The sequence below is a fragment of the Empidonax traillii genome, unplaced genomic scaffold (genome assembly GCF_003031625.1).
Source record: "Empidonax traillii isolate 1590-97213 ecotype Southwest subspecies unplaced genomic scaffold, ASM303162v1 scaffold106:size2091409, whole genome shotgun sequence".
Lineage (NCBI taxonomy): Eukaryota > Metazoa > Chordata > Aves > Passeriformes > Tyrannidae > Empidonax > Empidonax traillii.
The window spans coordinates 2,035,778-2,047,877 of NW_020955299.1; the positions used below are offsets into that span (position 1 = coordinate 2,035,778).

At 45.1% G+C, this 12,100-nt stretch overlaps 1 protein-coding gene across 1 annotated transcript; it reads left to right on the forward strand.

The window, feature by feature from the left end:
• The first annotated feature begins 206 nt into the window (after nt 1-206).
• Nucleotides 207-12,100, forward strand: MFN2 (mitofusin 2). Its single transcript, XM_027882549.1, has 19 exons — nt 207-271; nt 694-862; nt 1,382-1,560; nt 2,257-2,392; nt 2,746-2,908; nt 3,414-3,538; nt 3,859-3,967; nt 4,060-4,167; nt 4,538-4,691; nt 4,920-4,987; nt 5,111-5,232; nt 5,511-5,637; nt 5,809-5,913; nt 6,330-6,432; nt 7,069-7,289; nt 7,429-7,578; nt 7,816-8,012; nt 8,370-8,504; nt 9,110-12,100. The coding sequence occupies exons 3-19, from the start codon at nt 1,386-1,388 to the stop codon at nt 9,177-9,179; spliced, it is 2,268 nt and encodes a 755-aa protein (XP_027738350.1). The 5' UTR covers nt 207-271; nt 694-862; nt 1,382-1,385; the 3' UTR covers nt 9,180-12,100.

Sequence of the window (12,100 nt, forward strand, 5' to 3'; positions counted from 1 at the left end):
GGTGATCGGGGTTTTAACGAGCTGTACGGTTTGAGCCGGGGGGGGGGGAAACTCGCATTAAAGCCTTTCCCGTGTCAGCGGGCTCGGTTCGGTTCCTGAGGGGCGGGGAGGGTCGGGTGGTGGGGGGAGAAGGAGTGACCGGGGGCCGCCTCCGCCATGAGGGCCCCGAACTACAACTCCCGGCGTGCCCCGCGCCCGGCGCGCGCCGCTGACCCGCCCGGTGACGGCGGCGCGGGGGGAACATGGCGGCCGTGAGGGAGCGGCGGTGAAGGTGAGCCCCGGGCGGTGCCCGGCCCAGGAGCCGGGGGAGAACGGCTCCAGGCCGGGACAGTGCTTCGAAGGGAAGGGGGGGATGTCATCTCTCGGGCGGCACGGACGAGGACAAAGGCAGAGACAGGGGCGGGAGCGGGTGAGGGTGAGACCCGCCGGGGAAGGGTCCTGAGGGGGCGCGAGGGGGGCGCTGAACGCCCCGTGAGGGCTGAGGGGGAGGCGGTGGTGTCAGCCCGGAGCGTCTGCCCAGAGCGTCCCACGGGCATGGAGATGGCGTGGGGGCAGAGCCCGAAGCATCCCCCGGGCATGGGAGTGCCGGGGGGGCAGAGTCCGGAGCATCCCTTGGGCAAGCTGGGATGGCGGGGGGGCAGAGCCTGGCCCCTCACGGACCTCCTGTCCCTCATCCCCAGCCCTTCTGCCCAGGGACGGAGACCGGCTGGACTCGGCGTCGCTGAAGGAGCTGCGGGACGGAGGGGAGGGGACGGAGTCCGGCCGGGGAGAGGGAGAAGGCAGGGAAACTGCTGCCGTTTTGTCTTCGAGAGGGCCTTGAGCTGGCCATGCGTGACTGGTGAAAACGTAACTCATCCTGAAAGTAAGTGGAGGGTGGGGAGGAGTGATCGTTGTGGGTCTGTTTATTGGAAGGGAGAGGGAAAGGTGTTTTATTTTTTTTTAATTTCTGATATATGAGTAGTTTTCATTTGTATAAAGTGGAACAATTTCGTTGTGGAGAAAAGATTGTTTTTAAAATATGTATTTATCTAGTTCATGTTAGGATGCTTAGTTGGATCGTGGAATCATGATCACAGAATGGTTTGGATTGAAAGGGACCTTAACAGTTATACAGTTCTACCTCCCTGCCATGGGCAGGGACACACCTTCCACTTCCATCCAGCCTGGCCTTGGACACTTCTAGGGATGGGGCAGCCACAGCTTGTCTGGACAACCTGTGCCAGGGCCTCCCCACCCTCACAAGGAAGAATTTCTTCCCAGTATCCCATCTAACCCTGCCCTCTGTCAGTGTGAAGCCATTCCCTCTTATCCTATCACTACACACCCTTGGATAGCTGTTGGCTATTGGTGACGCTGTTCTTCCCTGGATTTCTCCCTGCAGCGCAATGTCCCTGTTGTTCACTCGTTCCAACTCAATAGTTGCAGTGAAGAAGGATAAAAGACACATGGCTGAGGTAAATGCTTCTCCACTTAAACATTTTGTCACTGCAAAGAAGAAAATCAATGGTATCTTTGAGCAGTTGGCTGCTTACATCAACGAGAGCTCCTCATTCCTGGAAGGTAAGCTGAGTTCTGGAACTACAAGTGTGTGACAGTGCGTTGCCCACAAACAATTCTCTAAAACACACCCACCAACCCCCCTTATTCAGTTAAATAGCACTGCTAGACCTGTGCTTATTTGTACACGTGTGCCTGCTTATGTATTCATGTTTATAAGAAAAACAGAAAATTATTTTGTAGAATTTTTACAGGTGTTCAGGTTCATATTTTGAAGATGAGAATTTCATGCGTGTTAGGAAACTGAGCTAGTTAGGGAGCCATGACTTTTATGTTGTTTGGCAGATTTTTAATTAATTACACAACCCCTTTAGGGGTTTTTTTTGCCTATAATCCTTTCAGTGTTCTGGGCTGGACACATCATTGTCAGTGACATGTAACATATGCCAGTAATTGGCTTTAACAGCTTAAGGCACAGACAGATTTTTTTTTTTTTTTCTTTAAGGGTGCTGGAGTGTTTGGAGTGTGGGCTGTCCTGTTTAAGGCAGTCCCAAGGATGGGGATGGTTTTTAGATACACAAAAGGGACCAGCTGATAAATGCTGTTGCAGAATTGCCTCAAGGTGTCGTTGATCACCCCCATGGGCTGTGGGACAGATAAATGTTCAGTTTTATTTGTTACCATCACAGAGAGGAGTGTCATCCAGGACTGACCCAGATGGCTCCTGGAATTCACAGACATGATCTGTTTTGATTTTAGAAACGCACAAGAATGGAGAGCTTGATCCTGTCACCACAGAAGAGCAGGTACTGGAAGTCAAAGGCTACCTGTCAAAAGTCAGTGGTATCAGTGAAGTGTTGGCAAGACGACACATGAAAGTTGCTTTTTTTGGGAGGTGAGTCACGTGGGTGTCTGTTGCCTACGCTCCCCACTCAGTGAAGCATTTGAGGATTGCAGTCAGTAAAGAATATTTATAGAAACACTAATGCTTTAGCTTCTGCTTTTAACGTGCTTGTCCCTGGCAGTAGTGCTTTGTAAATTGGAAAGAAATATTGTATCGTGTAGTTCTTCAATTTGAAGAATTTTTACAATAAGACACTAGCAAAGTCTTTTTGCAGGTTGCCTCTGGTACCTAAATTGCTAATGGCTCTGGTACAGCTTGGCTTTAGAGAACTTGCTTTCTGCAGTATCAAACTGAGCACTCCTGGCTCTTGGAACCCTGCTACATCATTCTTAATCTGCCTGCAGGACAAGCAATGGGAAGAGCACTGTAATAAATGCCATGCTGTGGGACAAAGTCCTTCCTTCAGGAATTGGGCACACCACTAATTGCTTCCTGCGTGTGGAAGGGACGGATGGACATGATGCTTTCCTGCTGACTGAGGGCTCAGAGGAAAAGAAGAGCGTTAAGGTACAGTTTCCTTAAGCATAAAGGCTCTTCAGAAAGGGCAGAAAAGGGAAGGAACAAGAAAATTAAAATGCTATTAATAAATTTCACAGTTAAGGATTTTAATCATTAAAGGAATGGAGATGAAAAATGAGTCTTTTTTAGATGTAGCAAGGGAAGAATGAAGCAAGTCACAGGATGGAACTCGTTCATTTTATGAAAAAGATGATATGTTGTTGGTGACAGCAGGGAGCAGTGACTCAGGAAGTTCTGAGCTCTGTATGACTGACAGAATCACAGACTTCCTGATAATTCCTCAGTAACTTTTCCTGGCAGAAAAATCTCTCATAAACTCTCATTAGTGGTTGTTTTTTGACTAGGGCACTCAGAAAGGTTTTATATGGAAAACCTCCCCAGGAGAAAGTAATTTGGAGTTTTATCTTAAATTGTCAGTGCACAGCTCTGAAGGGGAGAGAACTGTGTTAGTGGGTCTTGGCTCACAGGAAGTGTTATTTCCATCTTTTCATAGACAGTAAACCAGCTGGCTCATGCCCTTCATCAGGACGAACATCTGAATGCTGGCAGCCTGGTCAGTGTAATGTGGCCCAATTCCAAATGTTCTCTCTTAAAGGACGACCTGGTGCTGATGGACAGGTGAGAAATAGTTTTCTTTCCTTTCCTGCTTATCACAGACTAATTACGGAAATGTTTGCAGATACCTGTTTAACAAACATGAAAGGGATTGACCCTCTTCTAATCTGTGACAGTGAGCAAAGTCCTTTGCTGCAGTTCACACTCAGATTTTCGTAATCAGTACTTCCTTTTAATCTGTACTCTTGTCACCTCAGGACAGTGTTGCTCAGATATGGGAAATTAATGCCCTGAAAAGCTGAAACTCATCTCTTACTAACCTTTGTAATTCTGTTTTTGCTGTTTCCACAGCACAGTAATGTCTCGTTTCTCTTTCTTGCCAGCCCTGGCATTGATGTAACCACAGAGCTGGACAGCTGGATTGACAAATTCTGTCTCGATGCCGACGTGTTTGTCCTGGTGGCAAATTCTGAATCAACACTGATGCAAACTGTATGTGCAAATCCTCTTGTTCGGGGAATTTGGCTAAAGGTTAAAAATACCCGACATATTCATCTGAAGAGGTTTTGTTTCATTTTCCATAGGAGAAGCAGTTCTTTCACAAGGTGAATGAACGTCTGTCTCGGCCCAATATATTTATTTTAAATAACCGCTGGGATGCATCTGCCTCCGAACCAGAGTACATGGAAGAGGTTTGTGATGTGTTTTAACTTCTTCTCTTTTCACGAATATTATGGAGTCTTTTGGCTCTGGTCCTTGCAGGTACAGTCAGTGTTGTGTGATTGTTTTACAGTTTGGATTTTTATTCCCTCGATGTGGAGACTAATGGTCAGGGCATGACTCTTGAAACTTCTGAGCACAACTCCCACGGGGGGCCTTTTAAAGTTAAATAACTTAGATAACCTCTGGGAAATTCCATAAAATAGGAACGGTTTTTTTTTTCTTGCCCTTTTATGTTGGCAGCTTGTACCAGCAGAGGGCATGTGGGTGCTTGGCCTAACCTTGAAGGGGTGGATGAAGCAGATCTGACTGGCGGTGTGGTTTGTCCTGTTTGTCCCTCAGGTGCGGCGGCAGCACATGGAGCGCTGCACGAGCTTCCTGGTGGATGAGCTGGGCGTGGTGGATCGAGCCCAGGCAGGGGATCGCATTTTCTTTGTGTCTGCAAAAGAAGTGCTGAATGCCAGGATTCAGAAGGCTCAAGGGATGCCAGAGGGAGGTGAGGAAAAGCTAGCAGAAATTTTGCATTAACTGGAAGAAAATAGAGAATATCTTGTTCCAAAAAAAGGAATAAAATTGGGGCCAATTTAATAATAGAGCAATCAAAGAGCTGACTTAGCAGCACTTTTGCATTGGCTTCAGTGTAAAGCAGGAGCATTTCTTGATGGCCAACACCTGACTGCTTTTGCAAAGCTGAAGTGGTTGTTCTGTGCCTTCCTTCTCTCAGGTGGAGCACTGGCAGATGGATTTCAAGTAAGAATGCTTGAGTTTCAGAACTTCGAGAGAAGGTTTGAGGTGAGCAATATGTTGTGCTGGTTAGATCTGAAAGACTGGGGACTGGTGGGGACACATTCTGGAAACAGGGAAGGAGAGGTTGTGTTAGTGTGCTGCTAATCTTGGGCTGCCTTTTGTCTGCAGGAGTGCATCTCACAGTCAGCAGTAAAAACAAAATTCGAGCAGCACACGGTGCGAGCGAAGCAGATCGCGGAGGATGTTCGGCTCATCATGGACTCTGTGCATGTTGCTGCCCAGGAACAGCGGTGAGAGCTGAGGCTGCTGCTTCCATAACTGAAGTATTCTGGGAGACAGTGAGGGGAACACGAGCGTTTGAAATGCAAAGTGGGAAGGACATGTACTGGTGAATTGGGAAAGTGTGGGGAAGAGGACCTTTTGTCCTGTGCTGTATAATGTATTGCAGATACTGACATGTTTTGTTACTGGGTGGGAGAATCTGTCTTAGTGCTGAAATCCCAATATATTTATAGATGAAATATGCATTTCTCTGGCACTTTGATGGACAGGGTTGTTTTTTCACCAGAGTTTACTGCCTGGAAATGCGAGAGGAACGACAGGATCGTTTGGGTTTTATTGACAAGCAGCTGGAGCTCCTGACTCAAGACTACAAGAGGAAAATCAAACAGATCACAGAAGAAGTGGAGAGGCAGGTAAGGAGGAGTGGCTGTGGAAAACCAGATTGTCTGAAACAGCCACCAGCATGGTGGGGACAATACACAGTGCTGACAAAGCTTTGAAGTACTAAAAATGTGGGAGTTACAGATGGGAAGAGAAGAAATGCTTTCAGAAGCTCTGTTTTCTGTCCTATGCTGTCTCTCTAGGTGTCAAATGCCATGGCAGAAGAAATCAGACGGCTCTCAGTGCTGGTAGATGAATACCAGGCAGACTTCCATCCATCTCAAGTAGTTCTTAAAGTGTACAAGACTGTAAGTGATGTTTGCTTCTTAACATTTGCTTAGCAACTTAAAAGGCATTTTTTAGCTCTGAGTCAGTAATTGTGCCAACCTCTTGGGATAGTTAAAGTCCTTCCAACTAGGATATGAGCTAAGGCTTTAGTTTTTTATTAATCTCAGTGGTAAATTGATACACATGTGATGTATAACATTATATAAATCAACCAGAACATTTCCTAGACTAAATAGTGTATGTGAGATTTTATTGATTTGCCTTTTCCTCCTCTTCATTGAAAAAGGGGAGAAAGAATGAAATTAATATTAGAACAGTGGGCAGACAGAACTTGTGCTCCTGTTCTGGTAGGGTTTTTTTAACTAGCAAGCTCTAGCACCTGCAGCCTGCATCTTACCTATATTTATTCTAATTTTAATAACCCTTTCTCTGTCAGGAGCTGCATAAGCACATCGAGGAAGGCCTGGGCCGGAACATGTCAGAGCGTTGCTCCAACGCAATCACAAATTCCCTGCAGACAATGCAGCAAGAAATGATAGGTCAGTTCCACAGGCAATATTCCCCTTTCTCTTTCCTTGAATTGCCATGCAAAATAACTGGGTAGATGTTCTGTGTTCCTTGTTAATCTGATGGCTGATGTCGGCTGGCATCACCTTATTTCCATCTTGAGTAATCCTGCTGTGCAGAGGACTGGTTCTGGGTCTGAACTGGTGCAGTGATTTGCTATTGAATATATGTAGTCAGCATAATCCTCATGGCAGAGAGGAATCTTGACTTTGGAAACTTGATTCTCAGATCAAATCCTAATGAAATACAAATGACTTGTAACTAGGTGCCTGTCTCAGTATGGGATTTCATGGGAGCATGGTGCCTAAAGACTTATAAATGGCTTTCAGATTCTGTTTTCCAAGGTGTTGCTAATCTGTAAGCTTCACCAGCTACCTGTAAGGATTTTGGAGGGTCCATGGAAAGATTTCAATCTGAGTTGATCTGAGGAACCAAGAATTGAATAGTAATTCAACAGTAGCAACATGCTTGGCTTCTAAAATTTAACATAGTAAGGAAACTAACTGGAGGATGGATTAAGCCACAACCACCCTGATTGCAGAATACAAGTCCACTTAATTCTTGTGAACTCAACAGCCCTTTTTTTTCCATGTTTTCTGTCTGTGCAGATGGTTTAAAACCCCTCCTCCCAGTCTCCCTGCGGGGCCAGATAGACATGTTAATTCCCCGCCAGTGCTTCATGCTCAGCTATGATCTGAACTGTGACAAGCTTTGTGCTGACTTCCAAGAGGACATAGAATTCCATTTCTCTCTTGGCTGGACAATGCTGGTGAACAGGTTTTTGGGACCAAAGAATGGTCGTCGGGCCTTGATGGGCTATAATGACCAGGTAAGACACCTCGTTGAGTGTTGGGGTAGATGTGACTTCTGTTATTTCAGTGGCTGCTGAGGGTTTTTTTTGGGGGGGAAGAACAGTGGCTTGCCTTCTCTTATCTGTCCTTTGGCTTTGTCCCTGCTTTTCCAATTAGGTTCAACGCCCTTTAACACCAGCAAATCCCAGTCTGCCTCCTTTGCCTCAGGGCTCTATGACCCAGGAAGAGCTTATGGTGTCCATGGTGACCGGCCTGGCCTCATTAACTTCCCGGACTTCCATGGGGATCATCGTGGTTGGTGGTGTGGTACGTTGGCCATACGGGGCAGCATTTATATAACTGAATTTGGAGCACTGACTTGAAAAGCACTGCTGAATCCTGTAGATAACTGCTATTCACAGATAGTGAAATACTTTCTCCTTTAACCTTCCATCGGAGTATAAATACTGAGCTGATTTTGCAATGCTCTGTGCACCGCTGTTAGGAGCGAGCATCAAGCTGAGATGATGATTGTGTAATTTGTTTTTCCTTGTGCTTTTTCAGGTCTGGAAGGCCGTGGGATGGAGACTGATTGCTCTCTCTTTTGGCCTTTATGGGCTCCTCTATGTCTATGAGCGCCTCACCTGGACCACAAAAGCAAAGGAGAGAGCTTTCAAGAGGCAGTTTGTAGAGTATGCTGGGGAGAAACTGCAGCTCATCGTCAGCTACACGGGCTCCAATTGCAGCCACCAAGTCCAACAGTGAGTTGCCTATATTCAGATAAAACCTTAAGTTATTTGGGTGTTTGTTTTTTTTATGCTGTTCCTTGTTAAAACAAGTCTTCATTCTGAATTCCACATTTAAAAATGTGTAATGACGGATGTGTTAAAATAATATTACTCTTTTTTTTGAACCTGTAGTGGTTGGGTGTTGTTCAGCATTGGTCTTAATGTATTTTTGTGTCTCAAATCAAGATGCCCTGACATATTCTTGTGCAGAAGTGGAAGGATGAAGATCTGAGTCGTGATACCGTCAGCACTGTACATCAAAGGGATTTAGTCCTTGACTTTGCTGCTTGATCTTACTTTCTGTCACACCCAACTCTTCTTGTTTCCTAGGGAGCTTGCTGGAACGTTTGCTCATTTGTGCCAGCAAGTGGATGTCACACGGGAGAACCTTGAGCAGGAAATTTCTGCCATGAATAAAAAAATCGAAGTTCTGGATTCACTGCAGAGCAAAGCAAAACTGCTCAGGTGAGATTTGATTATTCCATATGATTGTCTCTCTTGAACATTCTGATGTTCAGATGAGCTGTAGTTTTGAGTTCAGTCTATCTTTGTCATAGTGTTTGATGTGCAGACCTTTCCCTACCAACTTGTGTTCCCTTTCATGTGGTACTTTCCCATGGACAGTCATATTAAGCTTCTGTCTCACAAAACATCTTTTCCTTCCTGTTTTCAATTTGTTGGGAATTACAGTTCCTTTCCATTTATCAAAACATACAGTCCTCTACTCCTCAAACTCCTTCAGGCTGTTACAAAATCATGCAAAAAGTCTCACCCTCACCTTTGTACAGAGTTGTGTGCTGATTTCTTTACCCTGCAAAGGCTGTCAGGAAGACTTTTTCAAACATTCCTTACCTACACAGTAAGATCAGTGTGAAGTTGTGTCCAAGATCTCAGTTTGAACCTCAAAGCCTGTTAACAAGCAAACATTCCTGACCTGAGGAATGGCAGCAGCATTTTGGAGAGGATGTCTGGCACTCCATGCCTTGCTGGGTGCTCATTTTAGTGGCACTTCTTTCTGACTGGCTTAAGAGCTGTTTCCTTCTCCTAACAAAGGCTTTCTGTCCTTGCAGGAACAAAGCGGGTTGGCTGGACAGCGAACTCAACATGTTCACACATCAGTACCTGCAGCAAAGCAGATAGTGTGGGAAAGAGAGAAAAAAAAACAGTTTCCCTTCAGTGCTCTCTTAATTACTGCAGAGAACATGGTGGGTGATGGAATTCCCTAAAGGGAATGAGCAAGAACCTATTGCTGTGTTTCCAGTGGCTGTGTGAACAATAGGATTCTGCTTCCCCGTTCTGTGTCCCACCTCTAAACACTAGCTGTTAATAACTCTTCTTTTTCCTTCCTTTGAGACCAGGCTACTTCAGGAGGAATGTGTGCTTCATACATTTACAGGGGGCTTTTACTGCACTTCCTTTTGCTTTAAGCAAACTTAAAGCAAACAAGAAAAATGTTTATCGGGTTAAAAAGTTATTCTGACACCTCTTTATGGTGTTTATTCGTTTTACTACATAGAGACAGAGCTTTTTGAGTTCCAAGCCCCAGGTGAGGGGGTGCGTGACAAGCAGCTGTTTGTTTGAGCACAGGTCCCATGCACACAGATAGTGGTTTCACAATGCATTTATAGCCCACACAGGCCTGTCTCCTGGGTTAATATTCTGTTATTTTAGAACCTGACACAGAATCCCAGTGTCCCTTCATAGAAAGGTTTATTGCTGTCAGTATGCTTAAACCTCTGAACAAAACCCAGTCCTCTTCCAGAGAAAGAGGGATTAAGATTTTGCTTCGGTGAGCTTAGTGGCTTGGGAGTTAGTTTCTTCCCCTTAAGAGCTCTTTTAATAACAGTCTGGCCCATTTCCTGTCACGGACAAATAGTTTGCAAAGACAGAACTAGTTCCTGTGAAGGAGATAATGCTGCTAATTTGGCAGCTTGTCGAGGAAGAAAACTAGGAAGGAAAAAGCCAGTTGACAGAATGTAATGAACTGCCTTACGAGCTAAGTCAATGAATGTGGGTTTTCTTTGGAAATGCACAGCTGTGTTTCTGGAAGCAGGCCTTTGGAATTCCATTACCACTCTCTGGCCACAAGAACAGCACGTGGATTACACGCTGTAAGAGATTTTGCTCCATGTAGAGTTCCCTCAGGATGTCGCAGTGCGGGCAGCGATGGGATTTGATGATGTTTCTCTTCTGTTAAAAGTGTGAGGACAGGCTGGCAGGTACAGCTCCTCAGGGGTGGGGGGAGTTGTGGCCCTTGTAGTTCATGCCAGGGCAAGAATGGGTTAATGCAACTTCTCCCCCCCCTGCCCCAAGACATTCTTTATTTGCAAATAGATGAAATGAATTGTTGAGTTTTGCCCTGAAGCAGTTATGAATTTTGAATATAAGATTTGGGAATTGTAAGGATTTGACTCTCTTCCTGTTGAAATTGATAAGAGAAGAAATTCTCACCGATTTTAGGAGTAGTAAGATATGTTTCCTCTATTGTTTTTGAAAGTTTCTTCTCCTCTTTGTGGGTCAGTTATTTTGCCATGTGTTGGGTATAACCTTTTTGTTGTCCACAAAATGCCTGAGGAATCCAGAATCAGATCCTGTAGTTCTGGGCTTAGTGACAACCTAAATCTGTTCAGCATCACACATGGAATATGGACTGCATTCAGAACTGCTGAGAGTGGGGTGTTCTTATTGACAATGAGACTTTTCCCTTGAAAATGGCCTTAGGATTTCTTGTTCCTGCTCAGGTGTGAATATATGTGCCTGTGACAAGTCCCCTGTTTCTTGTGTCATGGAAGTTCCAGAAAGAAGCTGCCTGATACTTGAGGGAGTAAAAATAGTGAAATGTCAGTAAGTACATCTTAGGTAAGGCTGTTCTGAGATTTGCAGTAAGACTGGAAGTATCCTGATTGTGTAGGAGCTGGTGGTGAGATTTACGTGCCCAGAATGCAGAAAGGAATCAAACCCCTCCCTTCCAGCAGATAGCCTTGACTCCAGCTCAGACTGAAAAGCTGTTTTCATCAGAAGGCTTCACTGGCCTTGGCTGGGTTCCTTGGGCAGCCACCAGGACATAAATACAGCTTGGATCAGATCTGAGAATGAGCAAGGAAGAAATCTGAGTCCTTGCCTCTGGAAGTGTGTACTCTGGGCTTGTGATGAAGCATACTGGAGTAAGTGGATCACCTCTTACTCTGCTGGAGGTGCTGTTTGAATTAATTTGGATCTCTGGTCTCTCAGGCTATCACATACACATTTATAATAAGCTATTTATTCTTCTGTTGAGTTAAAACATTAAGCACATCCCTCATACACCAGTTGTCGGTGCCAGGCAGAGGCAGAGGGTGATGTACTATTGCTCAGCAGCTCGTGACTACTTGAAATGCTGACCTTGCTTTTGAAGACCTGTCAGCATCTCTTCAGCAGACCTTTAGGGGAAATCTGATAAATGCGCTTATCTTTAAGCCAGTGTCTTATCTGTAAAGGAAAAAGAGATTGGTGGGTTCCTGGAACCCGGAGTCTTGGTGCTGTTCGTGCCTCTTACTCGGCTTTGGGTGATGTGTTCTCACTGCAGAGCTGACACAACCTGCAGAATGGGGGAAAGAACCACTTGGAGTTTTTCAGAAGCAAAACTGCTAACAGGGGAGAGAAGAATTTTTAATATGTGTGTAACCCTAGAAGCCCGAATGATAGAGAATCAAACTTTTAACAGACAGGCCTATGGACTGGATTCCTCTGAAACACATTACAGCTGCACTTCTTTAATTCAGAGTGGTGGAGGAATGAACACTATCAGGAGGAGGCTGTTCTCTTCTGATTTTAATAAGGAAGGCTGAACTAATCTGTGAAACAGGTAATTCCAAAAACAGTCTCCCCCAAAATCCCATTAAAGAAGGTCAGCTAAATGCACTTTTATCTTATTGCTGCTACTTTTCCTGTTGCGTTGATGGAGCTCTTCAAAATACTCTTACCAGCGAGTTTATTCTCTGCTGTATTTAAGGTGATGAATTTGCATGAATTAGTCCTGTAACAGTGCTGTAAACAATGGAAACCAAAATAAAAATGAATTG

Excerpts from the sequence above, each read along its gene's own strand:
- MFN2 (XM_027882549.1), top strand. The coding sequence starts at position 1,386 with ATGTCCCTGTTGTTCACTCGTTCCAACTCAATAGTTGCAGTGAAGAAG. Across the intron at positions 2,393-2,745 it reads AAAGTTGCTTTTTTTGGGAG|GACAAGCAATGGGAAGAGCA; the intron begins GTGAGTCACGTG and ends ATCTGCCTGCAG. Across the intron at positions 7,579-7,815 it reads TCATCGTGGTTGGTGGTGTG|GTCTGGAAGGCCGTGGGATG; the intron begins GTACGTTGGCCA and ends GTGCTTTTTCAG.